Genomic DNA, 27,988 nt, shown 5'->3' with positions numbered 1-27,988 from the left:
ACCAAGATCTGTGATCTGAATTTGATAAAAAAAAATCATGAAATGATGGTTCACAAACCTTTAAGCAGCAAAATAAAAATGATTAGTAAAAAAGAGACTAGCAAACATGAGCATGGTAAACGTTAAATAGATATTATTTACATCACATCTGCAGTACAATTATTTCTGAACTTATTATTATTTCTGAATTATATATGCACTCATTTACATGGGGCCCCATTCACCAATCATTCTTAGGAAGAAATTTCTTCTTAAAACCCACTTACTATTTCATTAAGAATTAGAATCAAAGCACACTTAAGAACATAAAAGGTGTGAACAATTCTGCGGTTTAACAACACGTCATGAATCTGACAGACTTTTTCTTAGGACCTTTCTCAAGAACAACTTATAAAGAAAGATTAATTGGGCCTGATTTACTGACTGCTCTTAAGAAGTTTCATCTTAAAACTCACTTAAAAGTCTTAAAACTCAGCTTTCATAAAGATTCTGGCATTCACCAATGTTTTCTTATTTGGAATATTGGCGGAGAATGCGGCCCAATGTGGTACAACTAAGCCCAGGTGGGTTTCCCCAAAAGCTTCTTCGCATGAAGATTGAGCCTTCAATGGTACGGTGAGCATCACACTGAACACTATACCAGTTATGAGGATCGTAACACTAAGATGCTTGTAGGAAACTGGGTCTCAGTCATGTAGAGGTTGTACTTTTGCTTGATCAGCTCTCGTAGTTTATAGGCTTCAAAATGGTGATGTATTACAGCTGCTAAGAGGATGATTCAAATAATACTTTACCCATCCAGCCAACATGATTTTAATATTTTACAGCTAGTAATACGGTTATAAATCAACAACTTGCAGTATAAGAGTACTTCAATAATAACACCCAAATAGTCCTTGTTCAACACCAAATTGTCAGTCAGATTTAGCCAATTAAAAACATGTGTGGGAGGGCTGCATCATGCTTACAACTAGGGATGCATCAATACCATTTTTTTCAGACCGAAGGAGTACATATTTATAGTACTTGACCATACAGAGTCCATACCATACTGAATAACCTATTTAGAATTAAGTGGTTGTTACTCTAAATTATTGTAGATGACTGCATTACACTAACAGATTAGTTATTAAAATCCAGCTAATTTTAAATGAAATGCAGACATTTTCAAATAAAGCCTTTTCATTTAAAACAACACTGTGCACCAAGTCTGAGCAAACATTGCTGAGAAACAAAGCTACAACAGCTTTGCTAACTTGTGCCACACAGTGCACTGAAGCTATAAGTAGGCAGTGATGTGCATGGTAAGACACAGTCTCTGTACAGCCTATTTTCCCAAAAAAAAAAAAAAAACATTATTCCTTATTATCACCTTATTAATGTTTATACCTTGCAGTTCACTTAGGTCAGAGTAAAATTACATACAAGGACTTTGGTAGCAAACATCACCTTTTCCACCTTTGTTGACCCAGCCTACATGCCTCCACCCATATTGGGGAACTGACTGATGGGCTAAAATTACTCAATGTATTCCTAGTGGAAATCTACCAAGGCGGAATGTTTAAAGTGGCCCGACGACTTTGTGTCCGACGGCTAGTACAGTCACAGTTAGTAAGCCTCATCTGTGTGAACAGAGCCTCCTTCACCACATTTGTTCATTAGCGCAGCACTGTATACTTGCCTTCCCTCAGTATGAGTGAGTGAGCACAATACTGGCCCAATGCCCAATGTCCACACTCAGCAAGTACCAGATGATTCAAAAAGATTAATCTGATTTCAAAGTCCTATATTTTCACAACCGTGAGGCACCTAGGAACCAATCACACACCCATTGAAAGACAGGGTCATAGTTTCTGACTGTCCGTGGAAGATCGCTCCTTTCAGTCTGTGAGAAGATGTCAATAAGAGTGAATGTCATAATTGTGCAATGTGATTTTTGACATGAGTGAACATCCAACAGCATTCGTCATTGGTTCCACAACACTGGATGATCTCTGCAAACCCTTTGAAAGAGCCATGTGTACAGTGACACCTGACATGCTCAATCTTGACTATAGCGTTGATATGTCATATCGAGCACTTATGTAAAATTACATAAACTTTATGCTCACAAACCATTTACAACTTACTGCATTATTCTGTAATGGTTTACAAGTGTAATAAATCATTTTTAAATCAGACGAATCTTTAAGAATTACTGTATTTTCCACCTTGCTGGCTGATCTGCTACTGTGGGGTTTAGGAGGTTGAAGTACGGTCTAGATGTTTGACTCCTATCCTTGCCAGCTTTCTTTCTTGTATAAAAGCACTGATGCTTTTTTTGAAGGAACCACTGTGTGGAAAAACCCGTTCCCACATTCTGTTCACTGACGCGGTTTCCTTCCTGCATGAATGTGCTGGTGCTTCTGGAGACTACTCAGCTGAATGAAACCCATTCCACACTCTGAACAGTAGTAAGGCTTTAACCCTGTGTGAATGCGCTGGTGTCCTTGGAGAACAGTCTTTTGATTAAAACTCTTTCCACACTCTGAGCATTGGTAGGGTTTCTCTCCTGTGTGAATACGCTGGTGTCTTTTAAGGTCACCATTTGTGTTAAAACTCTTTCCACACTCTGAGCACTGATAGGGCTTCTCTCCTGTGTGAACACGCTGGTGTCTTCTGAGATCGCTCTTCACAGTAAAACTCTTTCCACACTCTGGACACTGATGAGGCCTCTCTCCTGTGTGGATGCGCTGGTGCGCTTGGAAACTGCTCTGTGCAGTAAAACATTTCCCACACTCTAAGCACCGGTATGGCTTCTCTGCTGTGTGAATGCGCTGGTGCACTTGAAGATGACCACTTCGATTGAAATTCATTCCACAAACTGAACAGTGATAGGGTTTCTCTCCTGAGTGAATGCGTTGGTGTACTTGAAGATGACTCTTTTGATTGAAATTCATTCCACACTCTGAACAGTGATATGGTTTCACTCCGGTGTGAATGCGCTGGTGAACTCTGAGATTACTCTGTAGAGTAAAGCATTTTCCACACTCTGAGCAGTGATACGGTTTCTCTCCTGTGTGAATGCGCTGGTGTCTTTGGAGATGACATCGGTCAGTAAAACTCTTTCCACACTCAGAGCAGTGGTGAGTTCTTTTTTTGCTGGAATTTATCTGCATTTTTCTGTTTTATCTGATGTGTTGGTATGGAGAGTCAGATAGTGTTTGCTGAGTAGGAGGGCTGCTTCTGGATACCATAAAACACACAAATCTCCCACAATTTTAGAAGTATATCTGTAACATGTCCTGAAAAACAAAAAAAAGGAACATTTAATATTAAATGCAACAAAAGTTTGGCAAACACAAGCTGGTCAGTGATTATAGCAGTCAAGTAGGAAAAGTCTGTTTCAGCTGCTGGCAGTATTATAAAAGATGACTTTAAATTACTGAAAATCTTTATGGACAAAAGTATTGGGACACCTACTGGAGCTTTTATGACATTCTATTCTAAATGCATAGGCTTTAACACAGAGTTGGTCCCTGGAACTATGGGGTCTAGGCCAACCCATGAAAAACAACCACATAGCATTATCCCTCCACCACCACACTTTACAGCTGGCACAATGCAGGCAGACTCATCCATCAGACTGACAGAGAGAGAAATGTGATCGGTCACCTCATGGAATACATTTCCACTGCTCTAGAGTTCAGTGGTGGCGCTTTACTCCACTCAATCCATTGCTTGGCATTGTGCTTGGTGATGTAAGGCTTGCATGCAGCTGCTCGGCCATGAAAACCCATGCCGTGAAGCTCCTGGCACAGTTTTTTTGCAGATGTTAAAGCCATAGGAGTTTTGATACTCTGCAGTTATTAAGTCAGCAGAGCTTTGGTGACTTTTATGCACTATGCGCCTCACTCTGTAACTTTACGTGGTCTGACACTTCATGGCTGAGTTGCTGTGGTTCCTAAAGGCTTCTACTTTTCAATAAGACCACTCACAGTTGATTGTGGAATGTCTAAGAGGGAAGAAATTTTGCAAACTGACTTGTAACATTGGCAACCTATTACAGCACCACGCTCAAATTCAGTGAGCTCTTTAAAACGACCCATTCTTTACCAAATGTGTGTAAAGGCAGACTGCATAGCTAGGTGCTTGATTTTGTACACCTGTGGCAATGTGACTGAATGAAACACATGAAGTCAATTATTAAGTGTTATGTACCAAAACAATTGTCCACATAGTGTATGTCTCAATTACAAATCCAATAATTTTCAGTTGCTGTTAGCATAATTTACAACTGAATTTTAACTGTAGAATTACTTCATAATTTTAGCGCCTGCATTAGATTTTTTTTCCCCTTGCTCATGTTTAACAAGGTCACCAATATTTGTGGAGGCAATAAGCTGGACTTTAATCTTCAATGTGGATCAACAAGGTAGGAGTGTCTAACAGAGTGGACAGTGAGTGGATATGGTGTTTAAAAACTCCAGCAGCACTGCTGTGTCTGATCCACTTGTGCCAGCGCAACACACACTAACACACCACCACCACCACGTCAGTGTTACTGCAGTTCTGAGAATGATCCACCACCCAAATAGTACCTGTTCTGTGAGGGTCCATGGGGGTCCTGAGCACTGAAGAACAGGGTAAAAGGGGGTTAGCAAAGTATCAGAGAAACAGATGGACTACAGTCTATAACCGTAGAACTACAAAGTGCTTCTATCTTGTAAGTGGAGCTGATAAAATGGACAATAAATGCAGATACAAGGAGGTGTTCCTAAAAAAGTGCTCACAAACATCCAATGTAACACACAACCAGCATATCACCGCTGTCGGAAGAAAAAATCTCCATTCATTTTTCAGTTTGAGGTATTTTGAAAATGCCTGTTGCCGCTTACATTATGTGTAAATTTCATGACGAATGGACTAAGAGAAATGACCCAAAATGACTTGGACAAGTCCGGTTCCACTGACTTACATTAAAAGTAAAGTATGATTTTTCCTTCTCCTGTAAAGTTGACATCTTGGAGATACAAAGTTTTCTTCCGACAGCAGCGATATACTTCTGAAAAGAGTAGAAGGCAAATCAGCGGGTACAACCACTACAGATACAACTGTGTCTGCAATATATACAAACACAGGGTGATTCAAAAGAGCTCAGTCTTACATTAATGAAGCACTTCAGAGATCTTGTAGCTGTGCAGCAACAGCTGCAGTGATAACTCAACCAGATCATCACTATATACACGGTGAGTTTAACACACCTGTACAGCAGGTAGATCCCGAAAACAGACACCGCAGCTCTGCTCGGGAACCTCGGTCCTTAAACAGGAGGGGAGTTTAAACAGCCCTGCAGTCACACCATGTTCACTCTCCAACAGTCGCTCCGTCCTCCTTTTAGAGCTCGGCTTCGCTCTCCGACAGTCGCTCCGTCCTCCTTATAGAGCTCGGCTTCGCTCTCAGACAGTCGCTCCGTCCTCCTTATAGAGCTCGGCTTCGCTCTCCGACAGTCGCTCCGTCCTCCTTATAGAGCTCGGCTTCGCTCTCCGACAGTCGCTCCGTCCTCCTTATAGAGCTCGGCTTCGCTCTCAGACAGTCGCTCCGTCCTCCTTATAGAGCTCGGCTTCGCTCTCCGACAGTCGCTCCGTCCTCCTTATAGAGCTCGGCTTCGCTCTCCGACAGTCGCTCCGTCCTCCTTATAGAGCTCGGCTTCGCTCTCCGACAGTCGCTCCGTCCTCCTTATAGAGCTCGGCTTCGCTCTCCGACAGTCGCTCCGTCCTCCTTTTAGAGCTCGGCTTCGCTCTCCGACAGTCGCTCCGTCCTCCTTATAGAGCTCGGCTTCGCTCTCCGACAGTCGCTCCGTCCTCCTTTTAGAGCTCGGCTTCGCTCTCAGACAGTCGCTCCGTCCTCCTTATAGAGCTCGGCTTCGCTCTCCGACAGTCGCTCCGTCCTCCTTATAGAGCTCGGCTTCGCTCTCCGACAGTCGCTCCGTCCTCCTTATAGAGCTCGGCTTCGCTCTCAGACAGTCGCTCCGTCCTCCTTATAGAGCTCGGCTTCGCTCTCCGACAGTCGCTCCGTCCTCCTTATAGAGCTCGGCTTCGCTCTCAGACAGTCGCTCCGTCCTCCTTATAGAGCTCGGCTTCGCTCTCAGACAGTCGCTCCGTCCTCCTTATAGAGCTCGGCTTCGCTCTCAGACAGTCGCTCCGTCCTCCTTATAGAGCTCGGCTTCGCTCTCCGACAGTCGCTCCGTCCTCCTTATAGAGCTCGGCTTCGCTCTCAGACAGTCGCTCCGTCCTCCTTTTAGAGCTCGGCTTCGCTCTCCGACAGTCGCTCCGTCCTCCTTATAGAGCTCGGCTTCGCTCTCAGACAGTCGCTCCGTCCTCCTTTTAGAGCTCGGCTTCGCTCTCCGACAGTCGCTCCGTCCTCCTTTTAGAGCTCGGCTTCGCTCTCAGACAGTCGCTCCGTCCTCCTTATAGAGCTCGGCTTCGCTCTCAGACAGTCGCTCCGTCCTCCTTATAGAGCTCGGCTTCGCTCTCCGACAGTCGCTCCGTCCTCCTTTTAGAGCTCGGCTTCGCTCTCCGACAGTCGCTCCGTCCTCCTTTTAGAGCTCGGCTTCAGCAAAAAGAGAGAAATCTGTAGTGCAGAACTTCTACACTGAGCTCCCGGCAGACGAGACCAACTGAGGCGTCAACAACACATCGCGAGAGTATGTATATTTATAATGGCTGCAGTATTTCAAATTAAAAGTCCCCACCGAACCTCTTCAATCTTGCCGGCTACATCACGACAGAAGTACATTGGTCATAAGCTACGTTTTTTATGTATATAAAGTCTGTCAATTTCATGCTAATTTCTGAGTAATACACATTAAAGAATAGGACATTTAGAATTTGTGTGTATACAGGCTACAATAAGATATTGATTACAATATCTTTGTGTGTGTGTGTGTGTGTGTGTGTGTGTGTGTGTGTGTGTGTATATGTGTGTGTTTATATATATTTAACAGCAAATTCATCCAATTTCTTAACAAAAGAACTGAAAAGAACGGAATGAGCCCAAATCCAGTTGACATCCATTCAAATTACCCACACAAACAGCAAGACTCTTACAACATTGGGGTCTTTGATAGAGGTGATCTAATAATGTCTGTCATCAATAGTATATACACTGTAAAAATGGCTTTATCTAATAAAAAAAATATCCCAGCAGCCACTTTTTTTAACAGTGTATGTTAAATCATTGTCCATTTAACGTCATAGACAAATCACTGGACAACCCATCAGATGACAAAACAACCAATTAGCAGTTTTCCTAGAACACCTAGTTACATCACTTTGAGGAAAGCAGAAAGTCCACAGCAGCAGAAACTCTGTACAGTTCAGATAATCACTTCATTTCATAGTAATGGGTGCATGCACATTTGTGACCCACTGCTTAAGCCATATATTCACTCCAAACATTTTATGACCTTAAATGCAACAGTTTTTGGAGATGTCCATAAGTCTGTCAACAATTTTATGAAAGCATTTTACAGTTCATCTTTAAAGAGACAACTTAGTTTGTTTTAGCTTAAAACAAATTAGCTACATTACACTGCACAAACAAAACTTTATTACTTCTAAAAGTGACACTGATTTATGAAGTACATTTAACCCATGTAAATATTGTACATGGTACCTATTAGTATTTTTATCACATTGTTATTATAAATGTAACATTTGTATATATGTCTTGTAGTCATGTTTGATATTCCACCACTCAGTGTCATAAATCTCTGGATCTTATATACTTCACATGAATAATGCTAAATAAAGGCTTACAACAGGGCTGCACTGGTATTTGTTGGATTTTGTGTTCAGTGTTACATAGGACTCCATGTGGGACCATTTGCTAAAAAATTTGTTAAAAATGCATTGAAGGAAAATATTATCCACATTAATATATAATATCCAGTATTGGTAACCTTGTGTGTGTGTGTGTGTGTGTGTGTGTGTGTGTGTGTGTGTATGTATATATATATATATATATATATATATATATATATATACACATATTAAACCAATAAGTTAGGCTGAGTTAGCTATTTCTTCTGCCACAATGAAACGGTGTTACTGCATCACCACTTTCAGATTCAGCCCTTGTAATCATAGCCCGCTGTGCTTCAAGGCCCTCCTTCATCCATATTTATCAAGGTGTTCTCTGCCTCATATTGGCACCTAATGTTGTGTCCTTTCATTATTACGGCCACATTATCTCCACAAACAAGGCAGACAGGTTTATCATTACTGGAATTAAAAAAGTATTCGAGCTCCCAGCAGTCTTGAAGCGAAGTATATTGCGTTCACTGTTCACTAGCTAGTGAAGTATTTAGCACATTACTATGCAGTGCATGCTGGGGATTGTAGTGCAGCGCATTGGGAAACGGGCTTATATTAGTAAAAAGCAAAAATAATTTGCGGGCCTTGTGTTTGATTTACGAGGCCTAGGGGGTAACTGGCACGTGTGCAGCTAACTCAGCTACACAAGCATGCTCTGCTCTCTGCTGCCGTCTATTGGTGGCACTGGATCTGACCCCAGGATGGGCGTCGGGGTGACTGACCTGTCACAATTTTATTTTGCTTTTCATTAACAAATCCTCTCTAAATAATTAATGACCAGAAAAAAAGTTTAGTTAAAAGTCTATTATGTGCCTCAGATTATTTCTTTAAATGGGATGTTTACACAGATGAAGAGTACATTAACACATTTTCTAATATCATTTTTTTTAAATAATAGTGCATATAATACTTTACATTTTAGGTAATCAACACTATTTTTTTGTTGAAATATTCTTTAATGTTTTCGAATAAACTACTTAAGCGGTTGATCTAGGGCCTTGAACTCAGCTAGCAATAACCAAAGATTTGATCTGTATATTGTGGGAGTTTAAACGTAAAATGTGTTGCACATTATCGGAATTTTCACAGATTAATATCACGAAGCTAATTAACTAACTGAACAACAGTACTAGCGCTCTTCACTATGTACTGTGTTATTTGGGTTCTCGGGCAGCTTCTATGAGCAGAACGAGTCCTTATATAGAGTAACACAGAACGAAGATCGTACAAAAGTGTAGTTAGTCACCATTTTGCTCTTTTCGTGGTGTAGCCGGCGGGGTTGAAGAGTGCAGGTAGGGGACTTTTAATTTGAAGGCAGCCATTAAGGGGACACAGGCTTGGGTTGTTGACGTCTCGGTTGGTCTCGTTGGTGCCTGCCGGCAGTTCGCTGTAGAAGTTGGATTTTACAGATTTCTCTCTTTTTGCTGAAGCTGAGCGCTAAAAGGAGGACACCGGGGCTGTTGGAGAGCAAAGCCGAGCCGCTGGAGCGAACATGGTGTAACTGCAGGGCTGTTTAAACTGAGCTTTATAAGGTGCGTCAGCTGCCAGGCAGGTCCGAGCTCAGGGATGTTATTGTAAAGTCTGTTACTAAGACGAGGCTGAACTCGGGGTGAATAACTGCCTATTACAGACTGAGCTGTGTGTATAACGCTAGTGATCGTATTGAGTGAGTTTGGGACGCCAGTGATACCGCTTTGGGTTTATTTTGAAGTGCTTCATTAATTATTTTTGATTAGTCGTTTGTAAATATTGCAAAGGCACTTGAACCTGCAGCGGTAGTCTTTTACCTTTTACACTAAAGGGGAATTCCACCAATTTTCCAAGTTTCAACATCACTCCTTGAGATGTAAAGAGTCATTCAGCGTGGTTTGATGTGAAATGGTTCATTGTAGATGAATGACTACAACATAAATATAGCCGTTTTAATTTACTATCCAAAACCACCAGTGAAGATGTGCCTCAGTCCGCATCCAGAAGTCATTTCTAGTGCAGTGCTGCTCTGATAGATCTGAGGCTGTGAATGTATTACATACATACATACATACATACATACATACATACATACTATGGCAATTTCTCTCCATACACATGTGCACATTCAACATATAAACTGTACTGATAAGCTAGCCTTTTTTATTTTTTCTGTTTTCTCTTTTACAGGTGCCTGCAGCCTGGATCCCAGCTCACCTGGATACCCCTGGACCTCAGGTAAGTAGAAGTTTTGAATTATTCCATTAAGTGTCTGCCATAAGTCATCGGAGATATGAGGTGAACTACAGTTCTGGTGGGTGTCCAGTCCTTTACTGTGTGCAGTAAAGCTGTGAATGATTCAGCCCCTCCTGTGCTGTAAGCTGTGGGCGCTTGTAACGAGGGTTGTGTCCTGGCAAGAACTTGGCTAAACGTTACTGGCAGGTTTGGCTGCTTAAGCAGTTTAAAAGAAATAAGCTTTTCTAATATATCTTGTATATTAAAAGTCATCATTTGCAAAACTGTCAGCACCTGATACAGATGTTTTCCACTTGACTATTTTAGTCCCTGATGAATCCGTGTTTGTCAGACATTTCTTAAAGTTTTTTCTCTTTTTTTTTAGGGTGCGAGAAATACTTCTAAAACTGGGAGAGATTTAATGCGAGTGTAGTATCGAGAAGAAGCTCTGGTGCTCAGCAAACGTCATCTGATTCTCTCCAAACTAACACATCTCTCAGTACAAATGCAGAAAAATTCCAGCAAAGAGAGGAATCACCACTGCTTGGAGTGTGGAAAGAGTTTTATCGACAGAAGTCATCTCCAAAGACACCAGCGTGTTCACACAGGAGAGAAGCCGTATCAATGCTTAGAGTGTGGCAGGAGTTTTACTGCACAGAGTAATCTCCAAAGACACCAGCGCATTCACACGGGAGAGAAACCGCATCAGTGTTTAGAGTGCGGGAAGTTTTTTACTCTACAGAGTCATCTCCAGAGACACTTGCACATCCATACAGGACAGAAGCCGTTTCAATGCTTAGAATGTGGGAAATGTTTTACTATACAGAGCCATCTTCAAAGACACCAACACATTCATACAGGAGAGAAACCATATCAGTGTTTGGTTTGTGGCAGAAGTTTTGCTGTACAGAGTCATCTTAGAAGACACCAGCACACTCATACAGGAGAGAAGCCGTATCAATGCTTAGAGTGCGGGAAATGCTTTACTGTACAAAGTAATCTCCAAACACACCAGCGCATTCACACAGGAGTGAAACCATATCGCTGTTCAGAGTGCGGAAGGAATTTTAATCAAAAGTGTCATCTCCAAGTTCACCAGCGCATTCACACGGGACAGAAGCCGTATCGGTGCTTAGTGTGTGGGAAATGCTTTACTGCACAGAGCAGTTTCCAAGTGCACCAGCGCATCCACACAGGAGAGAAACCCTACCAGTGTTCAGAGTGTGGGAAGAGTTTCACTGCACAGACTTATCTCCAAACACACCAGCGCATTCACACAGGAGAGAAGCCGTATTACTGTTCAGAGTGCGGAAGGAGTTTTAATCAGAAGAGTGTTCTCCAAGGACACCAACGCATTCACACAGGGGAAAAACCGTATTACTGTTCGGAGTGTGGAATGAGTTTCACTCTGCAGAGCAGTCTCCAAAAACATGAGCGCATTCACACAGGAGAGAAACCGTATCAGTGCTCAGAGTGTGGGAAGAGTTTTTCACACAGTGGTTCCCTCAAAAAACACCAGCGTGTTCACAGAAGAAAGAAAACTGAAGAGGCATAGACGGAGTCAAACCGCAGTAGAGGTTAATGGCATTGTTTTCGTGTGGACCATTTTAAAACCCTGCCAGCCATTTTTTGTTTTGGATGAATCTGACCATGACAGTTCAGTGTCAGGGATTTATAACAGATATTTTTCCATTTGTTAATAAGTTGTTGATTTGTAAGAGTATTACTTGATGTAAGATGTTAAATTGATGTTGGCTGGGTGGGTAAAACACGATCTTATTGTAATCACCCTCTTAGCAGCTGTAATACAGCACTGTTTAGAAGCATATAAACAGCTCACCGTGAGGGCGGGTCAAGTAAAAATACACTATGTCCACAGCAGGGGCCTAATTTCCCAACAGCAATTTTTTGCCATTTAAGAAACATCTTTGTGTTTAGATACTTTTGAGAAACCATGCTGGGCTTGGTTTTAATATGTTGTTACTAAGCCACCCAACGTAAACAACAGCAGCTGCATTTTTCCAGACTTTTTATTCAGAAGCTCAGCCAAAACTATACTACAGATGTCATGTTAACAAAATCTGTTTGAATTGTATCAAATGTTATGTTATGGCATGCCCACTCCAGGTAAGGGGAAAGGACCTGCCCCTGGTGGAGGAGTTTAAGTATCTTGGGGTCTTGTTCACGAGTGATGGGACAAGGGATCGTGAGATCGGCCGCAGGCTGGGACAGGCGGCAGCGGTAATGTGGTCACTGTACCGGACTGCAGTGGCGAAGAGGCTCTTTGTTTACCAGTTAGTCTACATCCCGACCCTCACCTATGGTCATGAGCTGTGGGTAATGACTGAAAGAACAAGATTCCGAATACAAGCGGCAGAAATGAGCTTTCTTCGCAGGGTGGCGGGCTACACTATTTGATAGGGTGAGGAACTCGGCCATCCGGGAGGAGCTCAGAGTAGAACCGCTACTCCTTCTCATTGAGAGGAGCCAGCTGAGGTGGTTTGGGCATCTGATTCGGATGCTGCCTGGACACCTCCCTGTGGGGGTGTACCAGGCACGGCCTACCGGGACAAGACCCCGGGGTCGTCCTAGGACCCGCTGGAGGGATTATATCTCCAAGTTGGCCTGGGAGCGGCTTGGGGTCCCCAGGAACGAGCTGGAGGAAGTTGTAGGGGACAGGGTCGCCTGGGATTCTCTGCTCTTTCAACTGCTACTGCGACCCCATCTGGACCTGCGGTTAACGATGATGACGTTAGCTGTTCTACCTGGTGTTTGACCATTTTTTAATAATCATATTTTTATATTTGCATGTATTTTTTCTTGCTTATTCTTTTGGTTTGTGTATGAATTTAGTGATTCTGGGGCATTAGGGAAAATACAGATATGAAAACCCCTGGACACATTTTTGAATTAGATTCTGGACTCCCAAGTGGCTTATCCATTTACAGTGGGGGGGAGGGAAATTTGGCTAGAGAAATCAAAATAAGAGATTTTTTGTTATGCAGTAACATGACTCCACAACTTTAATTTTATATTTCGTAATATTTGGCATTTGTTTTCCTTGTCATTTATATCATATGTTTCATAGTCTTGTATAGATTATTGCAGTTAAAATTGCAGACAAACCCTCACAAGGCCTCACCCTTTACACACAACTGTGAGGAAACACTTCTGTGGTGCTTGGAATTCTATATAATTGATTTGAAAACCAGTATTGTTAAATTGACACTCAAGAAAGTGCCATTATTAAAGTAACGTATTGTTTTATTTTGAGATATGAACTGTAACCCTAACATGCTTTTCAGTGTAATATATCTGTAAACACTAGGGTCAATAAAATGGATTGTTTCCATAAAATGAGTCAAGTACCAAAATGGTCTTATTTCTTTTTTTTACATGATAATTTTCCACCCTCTCTTTAATTCTAGAGGTCAAACAGGCTGCATTTGTTACTGTCTTTAAGAGAGATGTGTACATGAGCTCTACAAGCGTCGAGAATGTTCTCTGTACTGGCACCCAGGTGGTGGAATGAACTCCCACTGGCTGTCCGAACAGCAGAGTCTCTTGCTGTCTTCAGACGTAGACTGAAGACTCATCTCTTCACACAGCACTTAAATGAGCACTGAATTATAAGCTGCACTTATTTTATTTTTATTTATGTATTGTAGTTTATTGTATTGTATTGTATTGTATCTTATTGTTATTGTATTGCATTGAATGGCACAGAGTTCTGCGTTCAACTCTTTCTTTTTCTCTTGGTGTCTGCAGTGACATTTGTTTCTAGCAGTATCTGAGCTCAGGACTGTCTTTTTCTCTAACCTATTGATAACTAGCAAAGATACTTTCTCTAGATAGACAAAGCACTTCTTGTAAGTCGCTCTGGATAAGAGCGTCTGCTAAATGCTGTAAATGTAAATGTATTCTGATTGGTTGCCTTGTTTTCTGTTTCAGTCCAGGCTGAAACATTCTTTGTAACTCCAGTGTGGATAGGTGTGGCTGAATGCCTGTAGAATCAACAGGCAGATATGTATGTATACAGTAACAATACTGGTTTTCATGCCATCACGGAAGCACCAAATTCAAAACAGATTTTTTTTCTATGGTTCCATAAATGGAAAATGAGTTTACCTAAAAGCCTGTAAATTCCGGCCCGAGGTGCCAGGCAGAAACCTTTATTAAAACTACTCGAAAGAAGAGAAAGAAACACCCCCATGCTGGGATTGAACCATGGCCTAGAGGGTAACTGACACATGCACAACCAACTCAACTTCCCAACCACTTAAAAACTAAACTGAACGTTTAGACTTAAAAGGATCAGGATTAAACTGAGAGACTTGAAACGAAGAGCCACTCTGAAGTAGAGCTGAACACCGGTGTGACCGGTTGTCTCTAATTACCTAAAGGTGGCTGTCTGCTCCCATCTAGTGGTGGCATTGGGTCTGACCCCAGAATTGGTGACAGGGCCCCTGCCCGTGGCAGACAGAGACTGACCTGTCACAAAAGCTGTAACTTTCAGGGTTTCTGTATGCAGCCAGAGACATAAAAAGAAAGACAACAATCTGCAAAATGTAACCTTAGAAGGATAAAATCTTGGTAATCTGGGGGAATGTTCGGCAGACCGTTAAGACCAAAAAGCAAAATGAGACCTTTAAATGAAAGGACACTGTGATCAAACACGAAGGAGGTTCACAGATGTCTTGGGGCTCTTTTGCTGCTTCTGGCACCATCTGCCTTCAGTATATTAATTGCATCTTGAAATCCAAACACTACCATATGGTTTTGAAGTGCAGCGTAGGGCCTATTCAGTTCTGTCTCTGTCAGAGGTCATGGGTCTTTCACCAGACAGTGATGCAAAGCATACACCAAAAAGCAACCAAAAATGGTTTAAGACAAAGCACTGAACTGAAGTGGCCATCATCTATCAGCTATGGTACGCTTAGTAGCCCTGAGAGGCACAGAGTAGCTGTGGATTTGAAAAGAACAAGCTCATACCCTTAGTGTACCAATGGAGCTCACTTTTAGCAGTCATGTCAAAGCAGTCACTAAGGCTGGGCCTACATAATTATTTGTTGATTTTAAGCCCGAAAATATCTTACAGCCTGAATCGTCTTTCCAGGTCAGGAGCTCAATCGGAGCATCTCAGCACCTTGATAAGCTCAGGTTGCATCATTTAATTTTATTTTTACTCCAAATATGCAGAACAACTCAAAACCAATGCTGACCACTTTTCAGGGGCTTCAAAGTTAGACTGGGTGTGGGACTGGCCTGAGCGGTAGTGCCCAGCCCCTCTCACTCTGTCACAGGGTGCAGAGCGAATCAAGGCCCGATGTAGTGGTGGGGGAGGTTTTGCTGTCAGTAGGATGTTTAGTATGATGCAAGAACATTTGCAAGGCCATGGGGGTGTTTAAGAAGAAGACACTGGCTGACCGATTAATCGAGCCTGGAATTACGGCAAGTGGAGAGTTTTACGCAGTAGCTCTGTTGGTCTTTTCGACAGTTAAGGTCACAATTTTAAATGTGCCCCTGTTTATGGGCAGATGCTGTAGATCATGATGGGTCTCCGGCTTCTTTAGAGGAACATGTAGGAGAGGGTGAACGTGATAATGCTTTATCTGCACATGTGGAAGCTGTAAGAAGTGGGGAAGGAGCTGTTGGGGAGTCTGTGGCGACTGAATATACCAGTGACACTGGAAGGGGAGAATGAGGATGCTTTTTCTGACATTTCTGACCTAGTGCCTTCTTGTCTTTATACAGTACAAGACAAACGTGTTCTTTTGGAAAGGTAGTGAAGGTTGCTGATTTCTTTCTTGGTGTAGGTTTGTAGCTTCTGTGACGAAAATTAATAGAACTGCTCACTTTGCTGAGTTGCACAAGCAAAAGAGATTCTGTCTGAAGAAAATCCTGTCGAAGCTGCAGAGGGGAAAAGCCCCTGTTAAACAAAAGTGAAGTGACTAAGCCACTGAGGCTGATTTCCTTCTTTTGCATTTCTGTCCTTTTCTATCTTTGAATATATTAAGAATTGCCTCCTAAAATATCAATGGGGCAGAGAGGGGAGCAGAAGGGCTGTGTTAGCTGAGTTTGTTAAATCTAAAAATGTTGATGTCTTTTTTCTTCAAGAAACTCACAGCAATAGGGAGAACGAGGTGAAGTAGGGTATGTGGCGAGATGGGAAGTATGTGCTCAGCCATGGGTCCAATCGTAGTGCAGGGGTAGCAGTATTCTTTTCCAGGAGAATGGGAATAGCCCATCTGCAATTCAAAATGAGTGAAGATTTGCAAAAAACAATAAAGAACATTAAATATCTTGTCTTTGTAGTGTATTCAATTGAATATAGGTTGAAAAGGATTTGCAAATCATCGTATTCTGTTTTTATTTATGTTCTACACAGCGTCCCAACTTCATTGGAATTGGGGTTGTATGTTGCCAACCCATTGGTCTTGACATTGGAGCACAGTTAGGAACTGTTTTGACTACATCCTGTTTGAATACAGTTAAATCCTGCATACAGTAACACAACATTTAATCACATTGGGTTGACTGATTAACAACTATTAACAGAACTAGCTTTAATTTTAAAAATTAGAGTTGGGCTTGGCCCATTCCGTAGTCAGGAAAGGAATGTGCTATGAGCCTTTCTCCCTGATTTAGTCTGCTCTCTGAATTCTTCCATGCTTTTTCATCCTGTCCCATCTTTTTACTGATCTCCAAGTTTCCTTCTTTTTTTCTCGCCGTCATTTCAGACTTCTACCTGATTATTTAAAAAGGTTCATCGGATTTCAAATCATTTATTTCACTTGTAAATCATTACAGAACAATGCAGTAAAGTTTTAAGTGAGCACAGTTTATTATGTGATATTCCATTTACAGTATAGTAGAAGCACCTAGACAGGTGAAAATGTACTGTCACTAGGTAAAAACAGAGGTTAAAAACAAAGCATTTATTTTTGTCATTTTGCATAAAGTGCTTTTTTATTTATTTATTTTTATTTTTTTTACACACAACATGCTTTGTCATAAAGCAGCTTTACAGAAAATCCAAGTTTAAGCCCCAAATCATAATAATAAACTAATAAATAAACTACTAAGTGTTTTTACTTGTAGTTTTTTCCTCCTAAGGCATTTGGGACATTGGATGTTCAGATAATTAATCCACCTCTTTCAAGTTCACATGCTTTCTCACATATGCATTCTCAGTCACGGTCTGCAGTGATAAAATTTATACAACAGTTAGTTCCGGCCACGCAAGCTGATTGGTTGAGAGGCATTCTAACTGTGGTGTTATTTCACCATAACGTCACAGGTTCTTCACAAACACTACATCACTCCGATGAGACACCATTGCTAAGCAACGACTGACATCTGTAGGAGACGCTCAAGCCATTTGAACGTTTTTACTTCTTACTTTGCCACAAACAGAATATGGACACTGTTAAGATCACATTTGACTGACAGCTGATTTGGTCAGATGCTGAAGATGAGACTACACTAAATTCCCAATCTGTTAGTTGGTCTGTGTAAGGAGCTGGAGAACAAACTGCTGGCTGTGCAGCGATGCGTAAAATCACAGAATAAATGGAATACAATAAAATACAAATATTGAAATAAACAATTAATTATTAACAATATCACAAACCGTTCTATAAATCCATGCAATTTATTAACAGTAGGATATGGTGTGTAGAGTTTAAAGCAGCTTCCAGTTTCTCTCAGTCAGTGAAAATTGGCATTGCCCACTTAAAAACCAGCATTCTAGGCCTTAATCTGATATAAGAAATTGGACTATGGTTGGGATAGTGTAGTGGTTAACACCTCTGCCTTCTACACTGTAGACTGGGGTTCAATCCCCACCTGGGCAAACACCCTACACTATACCAATAAGAGTCCTTGGGCAAGACTCCTAACACCGCCTTGGCCTGCCTGTGTAAAATGATCAAATTGTAAGTCGCTCTGGATAAGAGCGTGAGCCAAATGCCATAAAAGTAAAAAGACTATGCTGGTTTCATGAATGGTCCGATAACAAATAAATTTGGTGATGACTGGACTATTAAGTGCATGTAAACAGAGGCTAGTGTGAACCTAACGGGTACCCACAAAAAATATTATTCAAAAGATGGTACGGAAACTGGAAACGACATGGTCATTGAGTCCTTCTCATGGCAGAGGTCGTCAGAAAATGTCGCAGGACACAATCGATGACACGGAACTTTGTTTGCAGCAATCACCTATGAAACCTTTGGGACGCCCAGCACAGGAGATTGAGAGGTCTTATTCCACATGTCAGAGAACTGCAAAAAGGGCAAAACTGCAACGTGTATCGTATCACCGTCGTTCAGGAGCTTAAAAGCAAGTGATATGGAGAAAAGAGTCAGATACAGTCATTAGTTCCAGGCATTTGTGAGGGACAGCAAAGGAATACAAGGTTCTCGGATGAGGCGTGGTTTTATTTGTCGGGTTAACACACAAAACACCCTTGTGTGGGCCACTGAAAATCCCTTTGCCACTCACCAAAGACCACTCCATGATCAAAAAGTCAGTGTATGATGCACAATGTCTCGTGATGTCTCATAGGCCCCATTTTTTTTGATACCACCGTAAACACCAATGTGTACCTGGACATTTCTGACCAGTTTCGTGAATCAACTGGATGATTGTGCATTAACAGAAGGTTACTTCCAGCAAGATGGAGCAACATATCACACATCAGCAAAGAGCATGGCAGAAATTGAGTCCTTCTTCTGCAACAGGTTCATTTCAAAGGAGCTTTGGCCACCAAGGTCGCTGGATCTGACAGAACCAGAGTTCTTCCTTTGGGGTCTATTGTCTATTGGAGCAAGCCTCGCACTGTGGAAGATTTGAAAGAAAACATCCAACGTGAAATTGCTGCTGTTCCCCCAAAGAACCTACATAAATCAACTAAAAGCCTTCATTATACAAAAGGTTCATTATTGCAGGTATGGGATGGAGATCAGCTGAAGACATGACCTGATTTGGCTTTCCAACAAGCTGGCAGGATTGGCAGTTGTGGGCTATATCAAACTAAATGCAGCACCAAGAAAATTATTAGGATTTGCTGAACAACCACTTGGTTAATGCCATCCCAGGTGTCCCATTTTCTCATCAGTACCACTGAATTAAAACAATGGGCAAGGTTTGAGGTTTCAACATTCTGAGCTGGTCCTGGTCACAGTATGAAGCGATTATAATCAGTGGGTGAGGTAATATCTAAATTAGGTGGTTTACACTCTTTCTTGCACTCTTTGCAGGTTGGTTAGGGGCTCTAAAAGACAAGTCAAGAGTATTTGCAAATTTGCCAGGTAAATCTTCAGATACAGGTTTAATAGAATTGCCGGTAGGTACACAAACCACTTCTGATAACATGAACACAGCAAGGTTGTTTCCTCTGAAAAAAATAAACCCTGCTAATATAAATTAGAACAGGTCTCAATTTCTATGTTAACAGCAAAACCATCAGTACTAAGAAACATATTATGTTAAAAAATTTTAAGTTCTTTGCACAAACATGTCACAACCAGAATGCATACTATTCAAAATAAACACATGGGCAGCACCTGTGTTCTATAAATTGTAGCCTTGGACAACATAAATTATGCTATAATATATATGCTATAAATTATAGCCTTGGACAACAAAAATAAAAACATATTCAACACTAGACAAAGAAGTTGGCTGAAGGTTCAAAACTTTGTTAGACGGCAGAATAACCACAGCACACGTGGCCTTGCTCATGACAATAAAAATTATTCACGACCTTAAAAGAGGAAATAGCTGTTGTTGACTAGGAGGAAGTTTTTTGTCAAAAAATAAATTCTATGAGGCAAACTCCAAAAAGCATTTAGATCTATCTGGATGGGTTTTTTTGGACAAATGTCTGAAATACTGCCTATAGGCTTCAGGCACTATTTTCTAAGCTCTAGAAGCATGTTGGTGTCAAAACCCTACTCCAAAGTGAGAGAAGAACAAAGTTCTTGAGTTTTCTCAACTAAGTGCACCACAATAACAAACTCTTAGGCCCCTTTTAAGTAGGATACTCTCAAAGACTCTTTGAGACTCTTAAAGATAGATGTCCACTGGCATCTAAACTGGAAGTGCTACTTACATCCTTGGGAGTGGCAGGAATCTGAAGAAAGTGAGGCTTGGCACAGCGAGCAAGGCAGCATCCTGAACACTGAAGAGAGTGCCGCAGGAGAGCCAAACGTCCAACGGAGAGGTACAGGCTTTTCTAAACTCAACCTCTTTAGAGCGACTTCTTCCTTAACTTCAATTTGAACATGCCTGCGCACAAAGAAGCAGTGTCTCATGCCCTTGATATTTGATTTCCAACTCTTTTAGCCAAATATCCAACAGCGGATCTATCCAAGAAAGCAGGAATCACTGGGATCTATGCATGTCCCATGCTCTGAGTCACCCACAACCTCCACTGCATTTGTACCCAGAGCATGACCTGAAGAAACAGCTGGAGAACCCCTCCCTCTCAGATAGAATCACCTCATTAAGAAACTCAGTTTCTAAAGGAGTTTCAATATCCAGTAAGTCAGCAACCAAATGTGGTTCTGCTTTACAACCTAAATGAAGCTGTTCAATATGTTGTACAAAGACAGTGAAGTTGAGCCATTATCAATAAAGAATACAGCTGTTCCTCTGGAAAATAGAAAACTGCCAGCCTGAAGAGACAACACCCCGAAAATTCGACAAACATCCAGCAAAACAAAAGGGGGAAAAAATGAATAAGCCCCCAATCTTACAACCAGTCTAAAGTCAGGCTATAAAAGAACGGTGTGGTGCGTTTTACATGTGTATGTAATGTATAATAATAACAACTACAATAATAATAGCAATAACAACAACAATAACAACAACAACATGTACAAATTTACAAGCAAAGACACTAATTTCAGGTTTGGCCAACTGATAGAATTCAGAAAAAAAAATCAATCGCAAAGAAAACAGGTTTAAAAGGGCCTACGCTAAATCACAAAGTCAAGTAACAAAGCAGGGTCAGAAACTAAATAGTCTGAGAGCAATCAAAATGGAATAGTCAATGGAACAAACAAGCCGAAGGAAGCGAGCCAGTGGATCAGAGGAGGCCTCTGTGGTTCCTTCTCCATCACAACAGCAGATGATCTTAAAAACGAGGACTGGATCATGGACCAGAGAAAGTGAGGATGAGGTGAAGACACGACACAGACACAGGATCGAAGCATAATGCTGAGAACTCCCTGGACTTGGAAAACAGAGGCACAAACAAAACAAATACAAACAGCATAAACTCCAAAAAAAGAAACATTAAAAAGGCATGACATTTCAAAAGAGCAAGTAAATTGGGTTGAGAGCTTAAGAAGTTAAAACCCAGCGTAGATGTCTAACCCCTGCTAGCCCTGTCCAGCTTTCTTTTCAGTGTGAACACGCTGGTGTTTTTTGAGGGCATCACCTTGCGAAAAACTCCTTCCACACTCTGAGCACTGATACGGTTTCTCTCCTGTGTGAATACGCTGGTGTCTTTGGAAGCTGCTCTGCACAGCAAAATTCATTCCACACTCTGAACAGTAATAGGGTTTCTCTCCTGTGTGAACACGCTGGTGTCTTTGGAGATTACGTCGGTTAATAAAACTCTTCCTGCAATTCATGCAGCGATAGTTTTTCTCTCCTGTGTGAATGCGCTGGTGCTGCTGGAGATTACGCTTGTCGGTAAAACTCTTTCCACACTCTAAGCAGCGATACGGTTTCTCTCCTGTGTGAATGCGCTGGTGTCTTTGAAAGTTACATCTGGCAATGAAGCTCTTCCCGCACTCTGAGCACTCATACGGTTTCTTTCCTGTGTGAATACGTTGGTGATTTTGGAGATTGCATCTGGCTATAAAGCTTTTCCCACACTCTGAACAGTAGTAGGGCTTTTCTCCGGTGTGAATTCGTTGGTGATTTTGGAGGTTACGCCTGTCAGTAAAGCTCTTCCCGCACTCTGAGCACTGATACGGCTTCTCTCCTGTGTGAATCCGCTGGTGTGCCTGGAGATTACTTTTTTGATTAAAATTCATTCCGCACTCTGCACACTGATACGGTTTCTCTCCTGTATGAATGCGCTCGTGTCTTTGCAGACCACATCTGTCAATAAAGCTATTTCCACACTCGGAGCACTGATACGGTTTCTTTCCCTTGTGAGTGCGCTGGTGTCTTCGGAGACTATATCCGTCAATAAAACTCTTTCCACACTCGGAGCAGTGGTAGGTTCTCTCATTGTCTGAATTTTGTTGTGTTTGTCTGTGAGATGGGTTAGTGTGAAGAGTATCAGATGTCTGCTGAGTACCACAGCTTCTTCTGGGGGCCATGTTCTTATGCTTAATCTCTACTGACTCAGCAGCTTGACATATTCCTCTTGGCAGCATCTCCTGACAGGGTTATGGTTGTCATCACCAGGAGCAGGAGACTTGCATCAGGATATCGTTCCTGTTAGAGGCAAAAAATAATGTTAAATTATCTGTCAAAGGATAAATAGACAAAAGACAAAAGCTGTGTCAGCTGTTGAGTTTAAAAGTAGTTTTATGCACAACGAAGACTAATTTATCAAATATGTTGTTTGCTACTTTACTTAAACAGTGCTTTGTATTTCTCTATATCGCTGCTGTTGGAACAAAACCTCCTATCTCCATTTTTGCTGTTTTTCAGTTTTTGACAATTTGAATACCTGCTGCTCTTTACATTGTGTGTAAATTTATGACGAATGGACCAAAAGAAATGACCTGGTTTGTCTGGTTTCATTGACTTACATCAAAAACAAAGCAGTTTTTTTCCTTCTGCTGTAAAGTTACCATTTTAGAGATACAAGGTTTTCTTCTGACAGCAGCAATATGTTAACAGAAACTTTAATAAACACAAATTATATCCAGACAGCAGTTCAGGGTAGATAAAACAGGTCTATCACGGTCAGCCTTCTTTGTTCTTGTTACTCTTGCTGCTGCGGTTAGCAAAAACATCCAGTGCAGTAAAACAAGTGACATTCCGTAATTGAAAATTCTGATATGCATTAAGTGTGTGTCTTGTAAGTGATGCCTAAGTCAATGGACAGTAGCAAGATTCTTTACCAACGGCCTTAACAGTGAAACTATCAAAACTCATGTAAAATTGGAGAGTTCTCATTTATATCTAACCTTTGATGCCTCATTACATAGAGGAACGCTTTTGTTTACAGTGGCAAAACTGTTAACAACTAGTTAAATAGGACCTAAATAGGCCTCATTCACCAAACATTATGAAGAAGAAGTATCCAATTATGCAATTTTCCCCAAGACTCTGCCATTCACCTGTGTTTTCTTATTGGGGTTTTGTTTTCAGGTAAGAACAGAATCTGCACACACTCAAAAGCACAACAATCCTGTGGTTTAAGAACACGTCAGGAATCTGACACTTTTTCCGAAATAAATGTAAGCAAAGTCTTAGGAAGATATTGGCGAAAGACACCCAGTAATATCAATAATTTCTGTACCACTGGATGCACTTATTTTACATGCACATTAGTATAAATGTTGAACCTAGTCCATGTATACATGACATATATGACATCTTGCGCTGTGCTTTTGTTCTAAACTACTCACAATGCTCAAAAAATAAAAACAAAACAAATCTAGTGGAGGAGCAGCTGATTCATTGAAATATGGCATTTAAACGTGTTATTATAAAATCATTACATTATTTTGCAATCTTAAATAAGCTGAGATGCTTATTTCACATTTAATTTATCGTAATATGAAAACTAATTTGGTCAGACAGAACCACTCAACCTTAAACTCCGTCAAGAGCACAGCCTTTGAATCACAAGTCCTGATTCTCAGTCAGCTGCTTATTGAAGCCCTCAGATGTTTAGAAGGGATGCAGACAATCATTTCAGTGTTAACTGATAAAGGTTTTGACTGATTAATACTCTCAGTTAAACAGTCACAAACATACTGTCACGATTGGTTCCTCCCACTCCCCATGTGCCCTGTTTACTTCCCGGTCGTCCACGTGTTTCTTTGTTTTGATTTTCACCGTCCTGCCCATTTGTTTTGTGACTCCGCCCCTGATTGTTTCCACATGTTTTCCACCTGTGTCAGTAATCCCTTATGTTACATAAGCCCCGTGTTTGCCCCGGTCTGTGTTGGTCCTTGTGCTGATTGTTTGTATGCTTGTTTTGACGTGCTGTTTGTGTTGCACGTATTGTTTGATTTGTTTGAAGCGTTTGGTGTCTTCCCGTGTACATTTGAGTTATGTCTGACTCTCCATATCTCCGTGTTGGCTATTTGAACCTGGACCGTTTCGACCATGACCCTGCATTTGCCCAAAATAAATCTTGCTGATCTCAGCACACGCATCCACCTCATCGCTCCACGTCACACATTCAAATTTGTTGAAAAAGGAAAGGGGGTTGCATGGTAAAAGAAAAATAGCCTATACGATAAATGACTACATGGGAACATGTCGACGCATGCAACCAGCCACACCTGCCCATATCTGTTTACACATTAAAACGTCTGTCTACTATCTATTTATTTTAATAAGTTATAAAATATCTTTCCACATGGGAGATGTAGGCATTTACGCCGGTCCTACACAGTGCACTCTGCGTCTTTGGATTCAATGTGTGTTTTGTTTTGTTCTGTTGTTGTTGATGCTGTTATTTGCATATGTAAAAATAAACCTATTTTATAAAGAAACAAGAAAAAACAAACAAATCTAAAATCGTACATTTTAATCTTGACAGTTAACAGTTGATGATCAGTTTATGAGTGTTGGCTATGGGTCAGAAAAAAAACAAAACAGAGGAAGCATCCCTAATATTGAGCATTAGCTCAGGATTTTAAGAGTCAGAAAACTGATTACACTCTGGAATTGTCATTTGCTGACTAAGACAACTTAGGTCCTGGCACAGCAGTCCTAAGGAGTCCCTTCATTTATTAAGTTCTGAGACTTTACAACTGAAATGGTGTCCAAACTTTTGCACATGCCACAATTACCTTTTCACATTTGTTAAGAGAATCAGATTAAACAAAGCTGCATATCTGCAGAAAAGTATTTCTGAAAACTGACTATTACTTTCACCCTACAACGGTTACTGGTAAAGGATCTAATATTAAACAACACAGGTCTGCTCTTGTCCTCTGGGTTAAATGCAATTTTTAATGGGTATCAAATTATTATTATTCACACCCGGTTACTACTGAATGGACCGAGAAGACACCACCTGTCCAATGCAGTGACAATTAAAATAATAAAAAAATTTATGTACAGAAGAAGGATAGCAGCAAGAGTGAAAGGGAAGGTTTACAAGACAGTAGTGTGTCCTGCTATGATGTATGGTTTGGAGACTGTGGCTCTGTCTAAAAGACAGGAGGCTGAGCTGGAGGTGGCGGAGATGAAGATGCTGAGATTTTCGTTGGGAGTGACAAGGATGGACAAGATTAGAAATGAGCAGATCAGAGGGAGAGTGAAGGTTGGAGATGGAGCTGCCGGGTAGAAGGAGAAGAGGTAGACCTCAGAGAAGGTTTATGGATGTAGTGAAGGTGGACATGGAGATGGTTGGTGTAAAAGTAGAGGAGGCAGTGGATAGGGCAAGATGGAGGCTGATGATCCACTGTGGCGACCCCTAAAGGGAGCAGCCAAAAGAAGAAGAAGAAGAAGATGTACAGAATTAGGATTACACTCAGTAAGTGGTGATCTTTAACAAATAATGCTCACATTGGTCTAAAGATACAAACTTACTTCATTAAAACAGACATAGATATAGATATACTTGTAGGTAGAAAGGTACAGACAGACAGAGTTGTAGGCAGGTAGGTAGTTAGATAGATACATTTAGAGGTAGAAAGGTTTACATGGACAACTAACAGACAGACAGACTTAGTCTTGCGACACTTCCATCATCACTTTTTTTAAGATTTATTTGATGTTACTGTATTACAGAAAATGTGCTTTAACATATTTCATAAATGCACAATAAAGAAAAATACTGGGGCACTAATCTAAATGCACATTTAAACCAGGGGTCTCCAACGCTGCTCTCCCAGAAAGCTGCCATCCAACAAACTGACTTCATTATCATTCTCCAACACACTGCTTGAAAAAACTTATAAAAATATAATCAAACCTATAATATATTCAGTTCACTTGTCAAATATCCAAATCTGGTAAAAAATATTGTCTCTTGGTTACCAAATGTCCCTGAGAAAGATGACGGTTAGACTGCAAATAACAAAGTCAGCCATGAAAAATGTACTTAGCAGTAGAAAGAGAAAACACAACAAGCCTGGCTGAGCATCAGCCGTACAAACTCAAGCACTTCATGCCTACAACACCTCCTGCTGCCAACCAAACGATGGTTTATGCAACAAAATACTAACCCAAGCAAAATACTAACCAACACAAAAGAAAGAGACAGTAGTGTTTGCCCCATTAAAGTTTAAGCAGTTTTACTTTCAGTTCCTTTAGTAAAGCTGGTTGTTGTTGCTGTTCTAGCTTTTTGACTGATACAAATGAATGAACCGTATACATAACTTGGAAAGTAATACATAAACAAGACACAAGTTGTATTGAGACAGTGTCTCAGCATTTGAGACAGATGCATAGATCAACACATGGAGCAGCCCTGCAAATGGAGGCCACCACCCCAACTGCTTTTATTTTTATTTTCAACCTGAAAAAAACAGGATTATTTCAGAGAGAGAGAGAGAGAGAGAGAGAGAGAGAGAGAGAGAGAGAGAGAGAGAGAGAGAGAGAGAGGACCATTAAGGACCATTAGTGTCTAAGAGCAGCTTCACGCTTAATCTGTCGTCTGTTAATCCAGCAGCCAATGACCAGCAACAGAAAACTGAAAATATAGCTAATGACCCAGCAGTACATCACACAAAATCCACACACACTGTTCCAGTCATTCAGTCTCTGATGCTGCTTCCAGGCTGCTTGGTGGATGAATAAATAAACAGAGCTGCCCATTTTTGAACGCCGGATATAAACAGCAGGAACACTGCATCAGTCTTCGGAACGACACAATTAGCAGCCCACCACACGGAGGTTGAAGCGTAAAACGAAACTGTCAAAAAACAGCAGCACAGCCTGCATGGTGAGTGATCCTGTAAACAACTAAATAAACGAGCTCCTACGTGAATAAACAGTAAACAAGCCAAGGGTCCACAGAGGTAAACAACAGCATCATGCTAACGGCTGGAACACAGCAAAGTAGCTTGAGGCTAACGTGCTACAGTCAAAACACACACATCACCGAACTGAACATACATGCCATAAAAACACGCAACATCCAGTTAAAGCTCCGACTCCGACTGCGACTCCGCCTCCATCAGCTTTACAGACACCGGCCTCACAGCGAGGAGCAGCAGCGCTGCCAAACACTGCCTGCTTCTCCCGTTTAACTTTCTTCTTCTCTACACGTACTCATGACGCTAGATGTCAGAGCGCCCCCCACTGGTGGAAAACAGAAGCCAGAGCCGCTTTAGGAGGAACCTGGCCGCTTGCAGACATTGCAGAGTAATTATCCTCTCTTCAAGTTCTCGGGCATTACCGCTACTGAGTGCAGATTGGTTAGCATTACTGCTACTGAGTGTTGATTGGTTAGTATTACTGGTAGTGAGTGCCAATTGGTTAGTATTACTGCTACTGAGTGTTGATTGGTTAACATTACTGTTAGTGAGTGCCAATTGGTTAGTATTACTGCTACTGAGTGTTGATTGGTTAACATTACTGTTAGTGAGTGCAGATTGGTTAGTATTACTGCTACTGAGTGTTGATTGGTTAGCATTACTGTTAGTGAGTGCAGATTGGTTAGTATTACTGCTACTGAGTGTTGATTGGTTAGTATTACTGGTAGTGAGTGCCAATTGGTTAGTATTACTGCTACTGAGTGTTGATTGGTTAGCATTACTGCT

At 41.3% G+C, this 27,988-nt stretch overlaps 2 protein-coding genes across 2 annotated transcripts; one reads left to right on the top strand and one right to left on the bottom strand.

The window, feature by feature from the left end:
- Window positions 1-141: 141 nt before the first annotated feature.
- Window positions 142-27,487, bottom strand: LOC108440417 (gastrula zinc finger protein XlCGF26.1-like). The gene is made up of 4 exons (XM_017719272.2): window positions 27,342-27,487; window positions 21,467-22,523; window positions 15,105-15,109; window positions 142-3,141 (listed from the first exon to the last, which is right to left on the bottom strand). Exons 2-4 carry the CDS (start codon window positions 22,460-22,462, stop codon window positions 2,364-2,366), a joined length of 1,779 nt encoding a protein of 592 aa, XP_017574761.2. The 5' UTR covers window positions 22,463-22,523; window positions 27,342-27,487; the 3' UTR covers window positions 142-2,363.
- LOC108440416 (zinc finger protein 239-like) lies at window positions 9,188-12,478 on the top strand. Its single transcript, XM_017719271.2, has 3 exons — window positions 9,188-9,388; window positions 10,017-10,064; window positions 10,447-12,478. Exon 3 carries the CDS (start codon window positions 10,567-10,569, stop codon window positions 11,614-11,616), a length of 1,050 nt encoding a protein of 349 aa, XP_017574760.1. The 5' UTR covers window positions 9,188-9,388; window positions 10,017-10,064; window positions 10,447-10,566; the 3' UTR covers window positions 11,617-12,478.
- Window positions 27,488-27,988: the final 501 nt, after the last annotated feature.

The sequence above is a fragment of the Pygocentrus nattereri genome, chromosome 22 (genome assembly GCF_015220715.1).
Source record: "Pygocentrus nattereri isolate fPygNat1 chromosome 22, fPygNat1.pri, whole genome shotgun sequence".
Taxonomy (NCBI): domain Eukaryota; kingdom Metazoa; phylum Chordata; class Actinopteri; order Characiformes; family Serrasalmidae; genus Pygocentrus; species Pygocentrus nattereri.
This window is presented reverse-complemented; position numbering and strand designations above follow the sequence as displayed.